The 19,923-nt window shown below is 43.1% G+C and overlaps 1 protein-coding gene across 7 annotated transcripts in view; it reads right to left on the bottom strand.

The window, feature by feature from the left end:
• Positions 1-19,923, bottom strand: part of LOC120443870 (protein abrupt) — a 49,286-nt gene that overhangs the window by 19,386 nt on the left and 9,977 nt on the right. For 3 of the 7 annotated variants that reach the window (XR_005615604.2, XM_039623243.1, XM_039623238.2), the window contains exons 3-7: positions 16,247-16,438; positions 5,958-6,769; positions 5,215-5,848; positions 4,821-5,111; positions 4,448-4,646 (exon numbers count right to left, since the gene is read on the bottom strand). Coding sequence is in view for 6 of the 7 variants with exons in the window: in XM_039623243.1 (XP_039479177.1) it covers positions 4,448-4,646; positions 4,821-5,111; positions 5,215-5,848; positions 5,958-6,424 (1,591 nt within the window). In the remaining variant the exon portion in view is untranslated. Of the gene's footprint in view, positions 1-4,447; positions 4,647-4,820; positions 5,112-5,214; positions 5,849-5,957; positions 6,770-6,882; positions 7,007-7,153; positions 7,262-16,246; positions 16,439-19,923 lie in introns of those variants that run through there. The other 4 variants (XM_039623244.1, XM_039623242.2, XM_039623239.2 and 1 more) reach the window with 3 other exon arrangements.

The following is a 19,923-nucleotide window of genomic DNA, read 5'->3' as shown; positions in this document are numbered from 1 at the left end:
GCAAAGCTGGCCACACTAGGCGCGCTGAGTTAACGGGACCCCGCAGATACTCGCACCACTACAACTACAACTACATCCACAACTAAGTATGCTATGTGCGAAAGTGTGCGGCGTGTTGGCGTTAATGGTTCTTGATGAAATGAAATAATGGGTGCGTTTATTCACGTAATGTATTTGTATTTGTTACAGCAACAACAGCAACAACAAAAGCTAAAGCAGCACACATATTTACAATAATAACACAGCTCGTAAAATGAATAACTGAATGGAATGATTGAATGCCGGATGGAATGAAAGGTGGCGCCCAGGCGACGCCGACAAAGGGCAACGGCTAACAAAACGCTTTTCGTTAGTTTTCATTATTTTCCGCATTTAAGCGTATTTATTCCGTTGTTAATCGAATTTATTAAATGCAAACACGCCAACAAATGCCGTCCAGAACTTACATAAGGCAGTTGGGGCGCCAGCACGCACCTTTCGAACTAAACACCATGGAACACCTCGTAACACCACGGAGCACCACGGATCACCACCCCATTTCTGAGCCACATGGGTGCGTTTTGTTTGACCTGAGAAATAATGTTTCTCGCATGCCTATTGCCGTTGCCTTTGCTGCCGGCTGCTAATTTTACGCATTTCACGCATTTCCAGGACTCGAGAAGCGGACGAGTTGGGGGAAGGAAGAGTCGGGGTCCTGGGAGCGTACGTCATTAAATGTCTCTATCGCTAAGACATACGGCCAAAATCCACACACCTACACAACTGCGTAAATTAACTGGGGCGCAGATTGTAATCCTTTACTTGGCATACACTTTCAGTCAGCAGATTTGCCACAGAACTATAATTAGATGCAGCTGACAGCACTAATGATATCGAATTGCTAAAAGATGTTACTTAGTTTTAGTGTCGAAAGTTTTTTAAATCAACCTTTTAGGAAGGACATGTTTCTTACTTTAATCTTTGTTCGCTGCTTTCTTAAGATATCAAGTTTACCTATGAAATCCAATTAAACATTCTTTTACTAGCCGCAGAACACATCATTTGATCATTAAGACCAAGGAAAATGCATTCCCGGCCATTTATAATTTTTTTTTTTGAATGCTTTTCGCGTTGCAGTCCAAGGAAATGTCCAAAGATGAACGATAGAAAGGAGAGAAGTGCATTTGTGAGCAGCTGGCAAATAGAATCCAACCGAAGCAAATCGAAAGAAACTTTGCGCATTAGCTTCCGAATGCCAAACGCCAAACGCCAAACGCCAAATGGCCAGCGACAGACAGCGCCAGTTGGTCCGGCCAAGTTTATACCCGCCCCTGCCACGCCCCCTGTCCGCCCCACGACTTCCGGAAACTTTTGCATTTGGACCCGGCCAAGAAATGAGCAACTGGCCTCATATGTCAATGATTTCTTTCTTTCCATTCCGCATTGTTTGTTTGCATTTCTTCGCCCTCGCCATCGGCGCCAAGTGCAGCATTCGCACCTACGCTCCTCGCTGCCAGGAATCCTTTCTTTCAGATTTCTTTTTTCTCAGATTTAGCTGATTTGAAGTAAGCGCTCCTCCTTTTTTGGTCCTGTCACACACACACACACACAGGCACACACACATGCCGCCTCCCCTTTGCTGTTATTATTTTGGCTGCCATTTATTTGCTGTCAATGTTTGGGCCACCATAAGGCGCCCACCGAACCACCCACCGAATCACCACCCACCCACCTGACGAGGCCGCAGCCGCCGGCCTGGCTGTCCGCTTTCTTTTTTGTCTCCCCGATATCATTTTCATTTTAAAATGTCCTCGGCAACGACAGCGAAGACGCCTCCTAGCCAGAGTCCAGCTTTTCTTGGGCCAGCCTTCTTTTCTACAGCACGCTGTATACACTACACAGAAAGAAATGATCAGGTGATCCAAATGATTCTAGAAACTCTTTATAAAAGTGCAGCTTATTGTAGATATGTATACCACATACACAAGATATATTAAATGTACAAAGCATGGTATATACGAAGTTCAGAACTCGGGATAGTTTAGAGAAACGTATGACTTATTTTCCACAGTGCATACGCTCCCATGTTAGCCTGGTCCTTTTTGTGCTCCTGCTACTCGAAGACAGTTAGGGGCTAGGTTTTTGGCCAGGCCGGGGCCACTTTATAAATGTTTCTGCAATGGATTTTTGCAAAGTAAACTTTTTCCTCTTTTCTCGTTCGTCTTTTGTAGTTTTTGGGGCCCGCATCTGATTGCGAGTGTGTGACATTTGTGGGGCGGAGTGGAGGAGTGGCGGAGTGGAGGAGTGGCGGGGTACAAGTAAATATATTAAAATGCAAACCCAACTCATATTACCGAGGGCTGGTTTGGGCGGGGGGTAGGGGGGGCAGGACTTAGCTTCGAAGTCCTTGCGCACACATGTGCGCAATTTCCAAGTCCGTTTTCGGCCATTGCCAATGGACCGGCGAATAAATCGAATGCACAAAAAAGCAATAAAACGAAATAAAATCTAAATATGTATGGTCTCGAGTGTCGTCCTTTTTTTTTGCGGGGGTAGCGGGGCGGTGGAGAAAATGTGGGCGGACATGGCAGCTAAAACAGAAGGCGGGCGAAGAAATAGAAAAAAAGAGAAAAACTTATCATTTTTATCATTGCGCAAAAGTTTATCCTTTTTTGCTTGGGCCGTTAATATTTTCGATTCGGCTTTCCAAATGGCCAAAAGTCGCAGGACCGCCCCTTTACCGTTACTGCTCGGAATTTCAAATGACTTTGGCTCGTTCCGAAGCTTATTGAATGTTTATGCTTTATTAAATTTGATTTCTCTTCGCCACACCGGAATCTTCTCCTACAGCTAAACTCCAACTTAGCTGACCAAGTGCTGGCCAACATTTGTTGCAATGATCTATGTGCCCTGAATATTAAACGACATCGAAACAGGACATCGAGTGTCCCGGATTCGGTCGAAGGATGGAACTTGGTCTGCTCCTGAAGCCGGGTCCATTATCATTTTAATGCGCGTTAAATGCGACATTTGCGACATCGGACAAAGTGCGTGTCATGTGCTTAGGAACACAAACAGCCCGAAAGGAGGCGGCAGGAATAAGGATCTGGCCAAATCATATTTGTAGCGCCTTCTTCCCACACTGAGAAAAAGCTGAGAGTGCGGACCCAAGTGTTCGAACAAAGATATATCCATTTGAAAGGGAAAAGGGATGGGAAATAAATCACTTTGATATTTACTTCCTTCTAATGTAACAATAAGTGTTTGAAATATGTTTTAAGACCTCTTTTTCTGCCAGTGCAGCCTGTCTCGGCATCCTTCCGCTTCACAATCGAATGGTAATCATAATCACAATAATCGTAATAGCAATAGCCGTAGTTATGTCGATAGCAATAGTGTTTGGTAATGGCAATAATCATTTTTTGTCCTCCGTTATGTAGAACATTTGCACATACGTGAATGTCCTAAAGGACATTACGCACCCCGAAACCGAAACCGAAAGCGAATGTGTTTATAATCACACGCCAAATATCCTGCTATCCTGGCCAACAGTTACATATCCTTGGCCTAATGCGACACGTGCTCCGCGCATATTTCTTGGCACTCTGGACGGGATTGGGCATGGGATCTAGTGGAGGTTCTGCTACTGGTTATGCTTCTGGTTCTGCTTCTGGTTCTGGACCAGCGACAGTTGGTTATGGGCCTAATGATTGCCGCCCATTTGGGTTGGTCAACTCGTTACTCGGATCGAACATCGTTTGTTATTGGATATGGGGGTTATTATAGGTTATTTGGCTTAGGGAATTGGTTGATTTGTGAGTTTCACTGCCTAAATGGTAAACTAAGACTACGTCTTAAAATGATATTAATAATAGTCTTGCACATGAATATCAAATGCAAATAGTTGTGCAACAAACCGATAAGTTTTTAAAATTAAATTTCCTTCCTTTTTTTTGTATTCCAATTATTTTCGTATACTTGGGATGCTCATTATCGGCTTATCATTAATTGAATGTTAGTTACATAGTAACTAGTTTCTAAAATGATGCAAATCATATACAAAATATCTGTTTTCTTTTCTTGTTTCTTCATAAATCATACAGAACAGGCAAATATTCGATAAATCGATAACGTTTCTTTAAATTTGTACTACTAATTTATAATCCATTGCTTTGTCTTCATCTTAAATATATCACTTTTTTTGCCAATTAGTTTTTTTGCCATTTGTTTATCGATAGATCGACCGTTAGTTACAATGCAAAACATGTCTGGCAAAATGCAAATCATATGTATATAATGTTTTTTTTTTCAAAACACTCTCTTTCCAATCGATTTGTAAATCATACACAAGAGGCAAATGTTCAATTTTGGTTCCGTACAATAAAGTGTAAACGACTGACAAGCTCGTAATCGATATAGTTTCGGAATAATGGATATTGAGGATATTGAAATGGAAAACTCGACTTACCAAAGTCACTGTTGAGGCCAGAGGGTCCTGGCAGAAGTCCGGGAATGCCCTGGAGGCCAAGGAATGCATTGGGGAACGAGTGCGAGCGCTGATTGTCAATCCCGTCGAGGGTTCCATCGTGCTGACCATCGCCGCGATCCGAGGGCTCCGTGTCACTGCTGTTCGAATCCTCACCCGCGCTCTGGCCAAGTTCGTGTTTCTATAAAGGAAATTGGAAATAATAATATTTATCGATGAAGAAACATTTCCTTAAAACAGAAGGGTAATTTATCCCTTCAACCTAAAACCAATGTAACGCCAAAAACTATGCTACACTTTTAAGAACTCTTTCTTCTTAATGCAATATACAGAAATACTAGCAATAGTCACCCACCGGATTGGCCTGCTGTCCGTTGCTGTTCTCCAAAGCCTGTCCCAGTAGCGATTCCCTCAGCTCCATGTTGCGCTCCCGATCCTTGGACGTATCCCGACCGCTCCTGTTCCGCGTGAGCGGATGCTGTCCGGCGACGGGGAACTCGCGATCCAGCAGCAATCGCTCCGGACTGATGCCATGCTGGGCGCGGAACAGGTCGGCGCTCTTGATGCGTTTCTGTGGCGGCGGCGTCAGATGGCTCTTCCTGCTGCCCTCCATCTCACCCATGTCCCAGTGGTTGCTGCTGCTGGCCTGCGAAAAATATGGAAGAGCAGATATGTCCCGATGTTAGTGAAAAGTCTGGATGGGATCAACTAAGTCGAGTGCTGGCATTTCGTGGAACTGCACACTTTACTTTGCTGGGATTGGGGTTCGGGTTTCTTACGGGCGACGCTGCCGACGATGCCTTCAGCTCCTGGATGGCGGGCGTACCGCTCGTCTGTCCGCTAGCGCTGCCGCTGCTGCCGACACTTGCTGCTGTTGCTGCCGCTGCTGCGGCTACTGCGGCGGTCAGTGATGCGGCCGCTGCTGCGGCTGCCGCTGCACTCGTGGCGGTCACTGGTGGCGGTATCTGTGGCGCACTGAACGGTGAGTTCAGGCTGCTGTTCAGGGATCCGCTGATGTTGTTGTTGCTGCTGCTGCTGTTGTTGCTGCTGCCGCTGCTGTGGTTGTTGTTATTGCTGTTGCTGCACAAGGCGCTCGTTTGGTTGGGCGGTAAATAGCTGCTTATCTTGTTGTGATTACTGCTGTCGGCATTATTATTATTATTATTGTTGTTGCTCAGGCTGCTGTTATTGCTGCTCTTGTTGCTGTTGTTATTATTGTTGTTGTTATTGCTGCTGTTGTGACTCAAGGCGGCGGACAAGGCCTTGGAGTAGGGATAGCCACCATTGACATCCGCCAGGCCGCGAATCTGCAGCAGATGAGCTGTCTTCAGGAAGTCGGGCAACTGTTCGTGGCTGACATTCACCTCACCATTGTACATAAAGCTGGAAAGAATCGTTTTATGAAATGAAAAACCGCACACAATGGTTGTCTTAAATAAACATGTTGTCTTGGTAATACTCTTATTTGCATTAAATCTTAACTCAAACTCACCTCAGCAGATTCTCGACGTCATCGCAGCGCACGTCGCGCAGGATGACAATCGGATGCTCGCAGGGATTGGCCTTGAGCAGCCGGCGGAAGTAGGGGCTGCAGGCGCTGAGGACGACCTTGTGGGCGGTGAAGGAGCGCTCGTCGCAGGCCAGCGTCACATCGACGAAGTCCTCCTCGTCCCGCAGGTGACGGAAGGAGCTGAGGATCGAGCTCTGGAAGTCGTTCCACTTGAGGGCGTAGTGCTGCTGTTGCTGTTGCTGATGTGAGAGGTTCAAGGAGGGCGGGGGCGTGGCCGGCGAGAGGGCGGATCCGGTGGCGGCCATCGTGAGCGAGGAGAGGGAGGAGAGGGCGTGGGCGGCAGCGGCGGCGGATACGGAAACGGAGGAGGTCGCCGGCGGCGGGGGCTCCATTTTGACCACGCCCGCGTTGTTGTTCTCCGCCGTCTGCAGCTGTGTGGATTCGGTCATTTAAGTGGACCTCGTCTAGCCGGGATGGGATCTGATGGTCTGATGGCTGTCTTAATGGACCCGGTTTCGCTCCTTCTTTTGTGGCTAATTCCTTGGCTATTGTCGCACAAATGCTTCCCCTTCTGAGCCCCTTTGTTATATGTGTGCTCTCCTTTTTTTTTTGAATATATATATATATATGTATTTTCTTTTTTTTGGGGGGCCTGGCAAATATTTGCACTGCCCGTCCGTGTGTGAGTGTGGGGATTTTCCGGCTTCTCTGCTAATTCGGCGGCAGCCTCGCGCGGCCTTTGTCCATTTTCACCGGACTCTGTTTGCCGCGGCGCCCATGGACGGAGCTAAATGCTGGGGGGCGAAAAAAAAAATAAAAAGAAATTTAAGATTAGTCTGACGGTTCGAATGGCTCAAATCCAAATACAATTGCTCGGGCAGGTGGGCCAATCATTAAATATTATTACCAATTATTCATACATAAGCAGCGGGACCGGGACTGCCGGATTGCCGCTGGATCGGCGGTTGGTCTAATGAAACCATTAATTACACGAGCGTACCCTCCGAGCCACCAAGCCACTGAACCACCGAGCCACTGAACCACCGAACCACTGAACCACCAAGCCACCGAACCACCGAGAGCGGGCCACTTGTCGGGCGCATTAGACGCAAATCAATTTAATTTAACCGTTTACAAGCCACAAAACAATGGAGCCACACGAAAGATCTTTGACTTACACTTGGGAAAACCAATATAAAGAGATCTCAGAGCTGGACCAATTTTTAAACGATTTTTCCTATTTCATATACTTTTTACAAGCAACTAGGAATATATTTGAAATTCCCAAACAAATGTCAATATTTTTTAAAACGCCAGCTACATTTATTTGTAATTCCCAAACATTTGAGTAATTTTCTAAGTGCACCCTCCAAATAATTGTACAAGATCATTAGATCATTAGGTAACCACCAACAATCCATCCATCTTCAGTGAGCTGCCGTTCTCCGTTCACCGATCTTCCCTCTCTATAAGGCGAACCCATCTGATCGATGTACCGCCATCAAAATATTTATAAACGCATTCATCTCTGGGTTTCTGGGCTTGGATTACGATCGCCGCGGAAGATTCGGATGCGGATTACATCGTGGCGATCGAATAATTCGAGAGGCGGAACTCGGTGTATCCACCTAATCCCATTACCTTCACCTACTCACACACATTCTTCCACTGCAATTGGCGCCTGCAGTTGCAGGTTGGTAATTTTTCATGGTGCCTGTGGAATTCCGCTCGAAAATCATGTTCACAATTTCCCTGGGTACTCATGCACTTATTCACTCTTTTCGCCGCACTGACTCACATCGCTGTTTGATTAATGATGGCGCATTCGAAACTCGATTATGACCATCACCATTCTGGCCGTGACTAAGACAATCGAAGGAGGCTGGTCGGCAATGCAGGTATTTTATTTCAAAACTAGTTGGCTACTTGGTATGTGTTGTTTGTGCAATGAGTGTATGCCGAGTTAATTGATTTAGCTACATAGTTGTGGCATTTTTAACTGCCTTTTTTTTACCAGGTCTTTGTCTTAGTTAGAAGCATAAGTTTTGGAAATTGGAAAGCCCTAACCTGTGCCCTAAACAAAATATCTACCTTTAACCCCCAATCGAAACCCTCTGCGTTGCTTTGCGCTTCGCTGAGCTGCGTGCATTTGTTTGCGCTAATTTATGAAGTAACCCAACACAATTTCATCACAACACATTTGCTGGCAATTATTTCGTTTATTGAACAAACATTCGCTTTGCCTCGCACATCGCATAAATCCGAGGGGTTGGGGGCGGTGGCGGGGGCGGGGCCAGCTGCCATACCAGACAATACAATAACTAACCCGGCCAAGACACAACAAAATAAAACAACAGATAGTTTCCGGCTTGGTAACCGAAAAATATGTAAATGAATGGCGCGGGGGGCGCAAAAAGGCAGCACAAAAATACGCTTTTCACATGTAATCAGCAGGATGTGTGTGAGTGTAAGTGTGTGTGTGAGTGTAAGTGTGTGTGATTGTAACTGTGTGTGTGCAGGACGCAATTGCATTCAGCATGCCACACATCAAATGTCCAACTTTCAAACGGCAACTGCCTAAAAACAAAAACATTTCACAAATTTGCGTTAAACAAAACACAGTACATTTTGGCAGTCGAAAAAGGCCAAAAGCCATTCGTGAGTGTTAGTATGTGAGTGTGTGTGTGAATGTGTTTGAGTGTGGGTGTGTAATTGAAAGGAAGAATATCCTGGGGGGCTGGAGTTGAGCGTAACATAATAACAAATAAATGTAAATGATAATGGTAAATAAAAAACGAATTACTAAATAACACACAATCATCTGCAAATACACAGATATCGCTGGCATATGTATGTGTGCACACACACACCCATCCAGGATATATATATGTACATATATAACGATCCACATACAATATTTAAATGGCTGTACAAACACGCGTATGCAAAAAGAGTTGGGGCTTGGTATCTAGAACTGCGGAAATGGCTGTTGGCCATGGGCACAATCAAATTTGTACTAACTATTTGAACACCCCAAACTCACTATTTTGCCCCGCAGGGTATATTGAATCGAGCGAGTACCTTGCGACAAAGATAATATTTTCAAATAGTTATTTTCCGCAAGTAAAAAATACTAAATCGAAAGTCAAACGCTTTGGAATTGACAAATATTTAACAAATATTTGAACAAAGAACCCAAAATCACAGGGTACATTGAGTTTGGATAAATGGTGCTTGTTATTTTTGGTAAATTGATACTGTGCCTTGGCAAGTGAACTAAGTTCCTTGGTAAATATTTTACCCCCCACCGCCACTCGTCCTACAACCCCCAATTCTCCCACCATACTTCCTTTTATAACTAGGATTCGGCGACGGAAGGAAAGGGAGGCGCGTTATGATGATGATTGTTATTTTTACGATTTGCATTTGAGCTGTCAGTGGAGGAATCATTGAATGTACACAAGGTCCGAGGTACAAGTAGCTCCTTGGTGTGTGTGTGGCGTTCCCTTTTGTTGTTTCTCTCATTATTTTTACAGTTATGTTTATGTCGCTTATGAGTTCATCAAATTGTGGAGCGTTCGGCCTTATAAAGGGAATGTGATGGAAAAGCCATAAACAAAGTAAACGCATGAACATCAAATCGGGAAATTGAGTCAAATTGGTTTCGGTTGCGAGTGCCTCGAATTTTTGTGTAGTCTGTGAGTGTCAGCCAGTAACAATTCAAAAAGTTTACAGATTAAGCAAAATTACACTCAGTTTCTATTAAAAAATAGGTTTTGCATGTTTAGTAGCAAAAAATTCATATAATTTCCATTATATGACGCCGCCTTCAAATCAAATTATCAACGGTGTCAACAATGCAAATTCTGCACAGCCTATTTAAGGAGATCGTTCTATCGAAAATTTGTATGAAGCTATGGGAAAGGACCTCAATGCAAGCAAATTAGTTAAAAACCAATTAAAATCGCTCATCCGCCACGTTGACCAAGCCGACGCCACACGATGATTGCGGGGGAGTTAGGCCGCCATATATGTATGTACATATACAATCTGTACATAGGATAATGGATGCACTCGTAGCTGTGTGTGTGTGTGAGTATGCCCACGTTCCAGGACGAAATTTCTAAAAATCCAAATTAGAATGTCAATAAAATGCCAATTTTAATGAAATAATTAATTAGATTTTGCACATCAACAATCTAACACGCATTTGCGGACCAAAGACCCAGTCGTATGTATTAAAACAGCTATGTGTATCCATGTTTTCTAGTCGACTAAAACCATTTTCAGAGCCGACCCACGTGAGTCGTGATTGGATGTGTGAAATTCACATGGACGATTTTCCTTTAAATACACCAAAAGAATTTTTAAAAAAGTGCGCCAAAATAACTAAAACTAAAATATGAAATAGTGCCATAGAACTATCAATTTTGGAACATCTTTCGTTTATTTTGGGTTCTTACTCCAGTTCAGCATTTTAGCTCTGATTTATGTATTCCGTTGTATTATCCTGCAGGGTTTTCAACCAAAAACTCTCACGGCCACACATCAAAAACAGATGTATAAATTAGCATACACACCAGCAAAAGCGTTATAGTTGAATTCAGTTGTTGTATGCCATTTTGTTTAGAGTTCGCCTGACCTCCCCCACATTTGGCTTTCTCTAAATTTCTAAATTTGCATGCGTTTCTATCTCCATTTTCCTTATTATTCATCATGGTATCCTATTCAGTTGTGTTTTTCTGCTGCCAGCAGCGCGATTTGTTCGATTTTCAATTATTTAAATGGTTTTATTTTGCTCGCCTCACATACACTCATATACATATACATAGACATATACTCATTTGCATTTCTGGATCCCAATCCTCGACAGGCACCGCAGCAATATCATCGCCCTCGAGTTGGACACTCATCAAAGTGGCACTCAATGGCAGGGAAAAAAACTAAAAGCGATAAGGGAACTGAGATGGAACTCGCTGCGACTATTCCTAATTGCCTCGGAGACTTTAAATTGAGACATGAAATTGAATAATTCAAAATAATTAGCAGGCCAGAAGACAGCTCTCGGTGGCAGTGGCAGTGGCAGTAGCTGTCTCAATCTCATTCTCATTCTCATTCTCAGTCGCAGTCTGGTCGCGTAATTGCATTAATGATTTTGACAAATGACCGACGCCAAAGTCGCCTTTGACTTTGACGTCGACTGGATGCAGATGAGAGGCCCAACTATACCAGGCCAAAAAAGCTCCAGCTCAATTTACTTCATTTAATGCAAAAATCAATCAAGGTAAAAGCTGCAGATTCAGGGCCAAGCGCTTTAGGCCTTAATAAAATGTTTGGGAAATCCGAATAGTTGGTACACTAATTGAAAAACAAACCAATTGTGTAAATAACAAAAAATAACAAATAACAACCTGTTTTATCTATGTACTGAATGGTAAGCATAATCAATAAGTTACGAACTACCTCAAGTCGAATGGAATTCGATTGATAATGAAGAATCTTTATTTATAAATCTATCACTAGATTTTTTCTAAGTGCTCGGCTTAGAAATATCTGCGATCCATTTCATGGATAGACATTGAGGGACATTCGTAGCCAGCTGCTAATTAAACTAATTGAGTAATTTCAGAAATTCAGAAATTAAATGAGCAAATAAAAATGCCCAAAGACAGAGACATAAACAACAAACCAAAGCCAAATTTTAAAGCGCAATAATCGCGAGCGCAATCGCAATCGCAACTAAAGCCCGAAATGGCCCCTAAAAATTGGTTTTGTAGAGGGGCTCGATCTCCGAATCATCCGTCAGATGCGTGAGACCATTACTCATGGATCCAACTAGTGCGATAGTATCGCACTGCAATGCGTTTTTATTGGCACCCACTAGCCCACTATATTTACTATGGCCACTATGGACACTGTGAGCAACCTGTCCTAATTAATTTCCAACTTCACCAAAATGGCTCTCTTAATGGGGCGAGTCCACTAGCCGATAGCCATCTCAATGGGCCGCAATTAGCCCGAGGTGGCTATTGTTGCCGCTAGTTGATAGTTGGTTTTCGTTAGTTTCGCATGGCCAAGAAATGTGTGGCCAAATTTATGCAAATGCCAATTCGGAGATGCCGTCACTCCACAAAGTTTTCGACTTTCTTTTGACCAACACAAAAAACCCACATAAAGATAACTAGATACATGACCAGCCGTACATATATACAAAAGATGTCAATGAACTGTCGTCTATTTATAAAAATGGTTAATATTAAAAAAGAACTTAAAAGCCGGAGCGTAGAAGAAGAAATTGAAGATGCAGAGACAGAGACAGAATTTGATCTGTTCGGCCAAAGATTGGACAAAAAGAAACAAACTAAATATGTGGTATTTGAAATTTACATAAACTAGCCATAAATTAAATTAGCCAAAGCTAATGCCGAAGCGGAGGCCAAAGTATCCGAAAGATACAAGATGCAGGCCAACAAGCGACCCAGCATCATCATTATTCGAATACAATTAACACAAAGAGAAAGCAACTACGACAGCAGCAGATACAATGGCCGTAAGAATGAATACGTTGCGACGTATCGCACAGATATAAACCGTATGTATATACTGGCATTAATTTTCCCCCTGGTATGCGCCGCCACATCCAACTTTCGGTATTGAAAAGTAATAAAACGTCGGAAAAAAACGAGAAAAAAAAACAAGTTGAATTCGAAGTAGAAGTAGGAGAGATCACAGCGGATCGCGGATACAGATACAAATGTATCTCAACCTGTAAGTGTGCGTCGTATCTACATCTTATAACATTTAATTCATTGTTCACTATTTGGGTTTTATGTGTATTATGTATTCCATTTTGTAGTTTTCGTTTTCTGACATTGTTTTTTTGTTTTTTTTTCGGCTCTTAGCCGATTCGATCTCGCGTTGTAAAGTGCTTCGGCTAGCTGGCCATAATGGAAAACGCGTATTGGCCAAGTTGTGCGTGGCGCTGTTGTTGTCATTAAATTTGCGTTTATTTCATTGGTTAACTTGTCTCCATTTCCTCTCCTCCGTTTTCTATTTCGTCTGCCCGCCTCTCCCACTCCCCCCCGTCATCACCATCACCCACTGTATTTGTATCTGTATCTGTATCTGTTTTGTATCTGAGTGTGCGTTTTATTGTTTCGTTTCTTGCTCGTTTTCAATGTTTTATTTAATGATCGTGTTTACATACTTAGACCATCTCTTTCGCCCACGGTATTTCAACTAAATTGTATTTTTTTCAGCCGACTTGTATGTGGGCAATTCAACGATAGCCGCTGGGCGTTATTAAATATAAAACATTTAGTCAATCTATAAGAAATGAACTAGATTGTGAGTTTTAATAAGCAGCGATATTTTAACATTACGAAGTGAATTTCCGTGCAGAGAGAACATTAAGAACTTACAAAGATAATTCTTATAATTCAATTGCTTTAATTCAATCAGTACATAGTAACAAGTAAACGATTGGCCTGGAGTTTCACTTATCGGAACACAATCTATTATTGTTTCCTCAACGAAAGTGTCAATCCGATTTTCAGGTCCAGCCGAGATTATCCGGCCAAGCGGCTTTGATTGGGTTCGGGGGTCAACTGATGGATCGATATGTGACTGGCGTTGACGGCGGTGGCCAGGTTAATTATAACATTAGCCAACTGACAACTGGCAACTGGTCAGCAGCTCAGCTCAACTGGTCCTCGGCTCAAAGTATCGAAGTAACCGAAACACACACTCCAGCACACACACTGCTGATTTGTGAAGCGGAAGGTGTTTGCCATCGCCAACGCCATCGGCAAACAGTATCCAAATATACTTTTCCCACACTGCCGTCTGTGTTTTTCGAGGTGTTCACACCACCATCCCCTCGATGGGAATGAGCTCCCCCGCGCGGTTTTTTAGATCGGGTTCGGTACTCGTAAATATCCGTAAATTTCCATATGACATTATTAGGTGGTTCGCTGCTTCGCGTTGCCGGCTATTATGTCATAATTTTAGGAAAAAGTGAAGCGCTCAACCAAAGTAAATTAAAAATTGCTTTCATGCTTGAATTGTTTCGTGAGTTGTGGAAGGGGGCGAAGAGCTGAATGAGTACTTGGTTGGCTGCGAATCCGGCAAACTTCATTACCGCTCGTTTCACATCCAAATATAAAGCACGTTGTGACATTGCCACGGATCGATCCCTGGTGCCCATCGCCTACACTCGCTCCTCCAAGTGTGTTTATGGTCGATTGGAGGCTGGTAATGGATAATACGAGTGTGCCCCCCTTTTGGGATTCAAATTTAGAATTTAGAACGACGGGGTGAATGAAGTGCGCAGTATTCAATTAAAGTCATTATTATTAGTAATTTCCCATCGCCAGCAATTGCCATTGATTGTTCGTTAGATCGAACATCCATCCATCGATCGAATCGAATCGAATCGAATGGGATCGTATCGATATGGGATCGGTAATCCCACCCCCACCCGTACTAATTGATATTCGAGTGCGATAGACTCTCGGCCCCTTGGGGGCCAGCTGCATTTTGTATGGGGCTCTATACCGGAAAAATTCATCAATTTCCAATTTGTATGTATTAAGGCGAGCACACCCCCACACACACCCCCCTTTGTGCTGGGGCAAGCATAATGAGGCATTATGCAAAAATGGCCGAGTATACTTTTTCGCTAATGAAGAGCTGTAGTTTTTGCTGCGGACGTCTTTATTAAAAGTAATTAAGTCGTTGTAATTGTCATTTGACGAACTGCCTGTTAAGTGGCATAGGTGCTGGTTGGGGGCACAAATGGGATTGTTTTGACATCTGCTAGATAGCTACTTCCATTTAATCCCAGAACTAATGGGGGGCTCTAACATTTTGGGGCATTCATGATTAGCAAAGATACAAGGTATTCAATTCACTTCTTTATTGTTTACACAAGAATTCATTGTAAAATCATACAAGTTTGTGAGGCAACGGGCTTGGATTGGCATTAACATTACAGGCTCCAGCATTTTGGAGTCGAATCTGCCCCATGGAGTGATGTTCCCCCTTCGAAAGAGCGAGTTCCACATTTTTGCCCCATTCCACTGGCTGGCGTCATTGAAGTAAGTAATAATTGTGTCTAAATTTGTACGCAGACCATTTGAATCTCAATAAAATTTATAGTTATGACGAAAATATCTCCCTCCCCCCCATCCCACAACCCCCAACCCGCTCCACAAGTTGATTCCGCTCCGCAGGCGAGCTTTAAAAGCATTTTTGGGTTTGGTTTGGTTTCGTTTGGGTAGCCAACGCGAGCGTACAGAAATTGAACTCAAGTGCAGACAATTGAAGCTCCTCAGAGAAATTTTTGGACTGCGGGTTTTTGCTTTGAGGTTGTGCGATGAGGGGCGTGGTGGTTGTGTGGGGGAAATGCCACCCCTTTTGATGATTCATGTGTGTGTGTGTGAGCACACAGATATGTATTTGATTTTGATTTCAATTCTCTATTTATACGTCTGTCGTTTGGTTCTTTTTTTTTTCTTTTTTTGCAAGCGGTTATTAACCAATGCAAAAGTCAGCCGACAGTCGAGTACTCGCGCCATTTGGTTAATTGATTCCAACGTTTGCCATCCCCCCTCCCAACCACCCACACCCCTCAGAGCTCCACATGTCCCTATATGCTTTTTTGTTGCCGTTCGCTTTGACCAATTCGAATTTGTGTTATTTATTGTTGCCATAGAGCTGCGGACACAAGTAAATCTGTAGCGCAAACTGGGCAACTGAAGGGGGAAGCAGGGCACACTGCAAGAAATCACTCATCTAATAACAGATATTAACTGGAGTTAATTACTCTTAGAACATAAACATTGCCATAAGGGTAAGCATTACAAACATTTCTTTAAGATGTATTCCTTATTATGATATAGTAAACTATTGGTCTAGTCATCTGAAATTTCTTTCTGTGCACTTTGCAGGGGGGAGGTGAGTTTGTTTCTAGGAACTATAGGTACCGAGGAGTGCGGGTTGGGCAGTTAGAGGAGACCGAGAACGCCACAATTACGGCAAATTAAAAGTAATATTGCGTGGCTCTTTGATTCTATTAAGACTGTTAACCGGGGGCTACGACAAGGAGTTTGGATAGCAGGGAGATAGAATGGGTACGTTTCTAGAGAGCCGCGTCGAGGGATGCCAATTCGTTCACATTTAACAACATTAAGAAGCTTTTCAATTGCGCGGCATTCAATTAGCGAATTGATTTGGCCAGTCCACTTAATGGAAATTGGAGTGGTACTCACATGTTGCTGCTGGTTAATGCCGCTTTCTCACTGCCCAAAGATTTCGATGATGTGGCTTAGCTTTCGATTATGGATGTTGCTGCAGCAGATCCCAGTGTTATTGTTGCCTCTCCAATGCTGTGTTGTCTATTCTTCTCGAATTTTATGCGGCTGCTGCAGTTGCTTCTTTCACATTCAGCTGCAACTCAGTGTCTGCAACAAAGGAACGGAAAAACAGTTGACCATTAGAAGATTATTTTCGATTCACCCCCGACCCATTTGGGCCCAGCGATAAAAGTGTCAATTGCAATCAGAATTTATTGCCACCTTGCGATGCGTGGCTCAATTCGTTGCATTAGGATCAAAGCCAACACAAAGAGCAACCGACCCCGAAATCGAAGGTCAGACCCTGAAACTCGACTGAAACTCGATTTGGGTTACCTGTTTACCTGTTCGCTCAACGGTCTAATTGCACCCACTTAGCACTCACACATGTAGAATACAATACAATTGCCGTTGATTTTGGCCCTTTTGATTCTCTGATCCACGCATATAAATTTCCAGCCTGACAAGGCGGCCTCTCTTTCTGAATCTAAAAAAGATCTTGGTAGATCCTTTCCTGATCCAATTCCTAACACTCAAGGTGGCCGAAAGTTGGGCCGCAGTTACTAGGGGTTAGTAGCCAACATTGCCCCAGTTTAAGCGACCTGTGAAACAATAAGCAAACTAATTACTGATACGCGTGGAAATTTTCAGCAATAACAACATCCCGAAAAAAAAGGGTTCAATGGTGGAAAATTATGCGCTGCAATTTTTATTGCCTCATTGTTCGTGGCATGTTGTTGGCTGTGTTGTTGCTGATGTTGCTGATGTTGCTGTGGGTGCTTTGCATTGTGTCGGCTTTGTTTCTTGGACATTTTTGGGTTAATGTTAATTACCCGAACTGCTTTCGCACAGAAGAAACCCAAAGCAATTAAAATTTTTATGACGCACTGAGTTATTACTTCAAATCCACAAACTTGAGTAATGGCCACGCCCCCAACTCGCTGACCTCACCCCCCTCCCCCCACCCCTTCCCCAAAAGGACGTGAGAAACTCGCCCAGAAAACCGCTAAAGGAAAGAAAAAGGAAAACGAACGCCCACAAAAAAAGGCGAAGAAACGAAAAAGAGGCACACAGAATTTGGGTTCGAGAACAAGAAGAGATATTAAAAAGATTTATTGTTTTATGATTTTCAGAGGGGTCACGACCAAACTGCAACTGTTTCGTTCCACATTTTCTACCTGGGCGGCAGGAGGTCAAAGGTTAATCGTGCTCGGTTCGAGATCGAGATCGTTGTGAGCCAGAAACCTATAGCCACTTGCACTTTCACTGCCGAAAAAAGCGAAGTGAAATGCTGTAATTAAACTCTAACTATCAAAATGCAATAAATTATACAAAAATCCCCCACCTCTCTCTCTCTCGTTCCCCATAGCAGCTTAACTCATCTGCTACTTACAGAGGTATACATTTCTTTCGTTGATAATTTACATAAAACGATTTTCGGCTAGATTTCAAACCATTCAAGCGGCTGCAAGTGAAAAGATTTCCAAAATCAGATATGTGAAAGTTTATTAATTAGCCAGCAAATGCCAGATCGTTGGGCGACTGCAGACGTCAAAGTTTCGATTCAAGTTGGATGTATAAATTAAATCCGTGACTTTAGCTGGCTAAGGTCGATATACGGAATCTTGGACAGAAGTAAATATTTTGATTTCGTAGATTTTAAGATAAAAAAAAAAAAAAAAAAAAGATTCCAGAAGAGCGAAAGATTTTGATGTTTTCTAAAGTTGCTTTAAAATCTTGAGGCTTGGAAAAAAGTTATGTGTATTGAAAGCCAAGTTTATTTTAAGGTTTAATTGCTTGCTGATAATTACGGATATGATTCAACGCATAATTATGCAAATATGGCAGGCGATTCCAGCTTTTCCTGTGATCATTAATTGAGGGCTGACGTCATTGCGTCTTAATGCAACCCAAGCAATGCTTGTAATTACTTCTTCCACTACAACTAACAAGCCAAAGTTGTTTTCCGAGTGGGCGGCGGTTTCAGTGGGTGGTGGTGGGGATTTGGGGTTGGGGGTAACAAAGGATTGCATGATTAGGACGCATATCAATTACGGGCTACAAGACTTTTCTCTCTCTCTACCCAAAACGCGTTACAAGCCAAATGCGATTAACATAAAAGGTCAGCTAGCTGCGTGTGGGGGAACCCTGTGAGTTACCAAAAACACCCAAAAGCCAACAACAATGGAAAGTGGTTAAAAAAAAGTAGTAATAGGCGTAATAAGAATAATTGGCGATAGCTCGGATGGGGCTTAGTGTAGGGCGGGGTTATGGTGCGTGTTCTGGGGTTAGTCCTGTAGTTATTTTGGTTGTTGTTGGAACGCGTTGACTTGTGACCATTTCATAAATACCGTTATAAACAAATTACGACAATAATAACAACAACGTGCAGCACACAGAACGACAACGTAGCTGGAAATGTGAAATTTCTTTTTTATTGCTCACATTTACACATGTCCAAGCAACGCCCCTCGCCCAAATCTCCCCCTTGACCCGCTCACCCAGCGAATTGTGCCCAAAACAAAACAAAAAAAAAAAAACAGAAACAAAAAATATGAATTTCTAATGAAATTAACCTCCTGCTATGCATCCCTTTTGGTGGCGGGGTTAGAGTGTTTATTTGATGACGGGCCCACAACTATCCAACCATCCCAAAAACAGACTGACCAAAGGACAGCTGGAAACCTGGGGCACCTCGGGTCCCACTCCAAAAAACCTTTACACAGGAAAGTAGGGATGCCTATATAACAATTCTGGATCTTGGAAAAAGCAAGGGTATATCTTGTAATAAAAAAACTAGTCATACCACATTCCTATGCACAAATATCCAACTATTGAAATATATAATGAAATAGATGTTATGAAACAACAATTGCCGGATTCTTAAACTTCATTAATAACTTTCGACTGCATTTTTCTGAGTGTACGTCTCAACTGCGACTTCCATTGACCCCTTCGCTGTTAGCCCGCCTTTCTTTCCGTTCGCACATTGTAATTTATGGTAATAAAAAACGGTTTTTACTTCATAATTTTTCGAAAAAGCGACTGCATTACACATTATACAGGGATATTAAGCTGCCTAGGATAATTGCAGGACTTCGAAAATTACTGAAAAGGAAGCGAGGGATGAGACAAAATGAGTTTGGGCGAGTAAGTCAGAACAAAGTTTAATTGGCATAAAATATCGAAATACTGAGAATCGTTTATTTATGCGCATTGTGAATCACCTTCGACCGGGAGAATAAGAGAATAAGAAACGGCTGCTGACCAAAAGTTAAGAAGAATCTTCGCCAGAAGAAAAAGTCGCCGCTGTCGGACTGTCCAGTTAAGCTTAAGTGGGTATTAATTTCTCCCCAGTGACGGGATGTCCTTGCCCCCACACCCTGCCCCTTCCCATCCCACACCCCATTACCGCCACCTTACAACCAAAACAGGCGATTGCATTACCGCAAAACTTTGGGCTCCAGAAGGGAAAGGAGGTAAGCAGTTAGTCACAAATACAATCGCGTAATTAATTAAGCGCGTCAGCTGGACAGTGACCTCCGTTAGGGGGTGGAGCGAAAGGGGGAAGGAGGGGAATCCAATGCCGAAAG

Source organism: Drosophila santomea, chromosome 2L (genome assembly GCF_016746245.2).
Source record: "Drosophila santomea strain STO CAGO 1482 chromosome 2L, Prin_Dsan_1.1, whole genome shotgun sequence".
Lineage (NCBI taxonomy): Eukaryota > Metazoa > Arthropoda > Insecta > Diptera > Drosophilidae > Drosophila > Drosophila santomea.
This window is presented reverse-complemented; position numbering and strand designations above follow the sequence as displayed.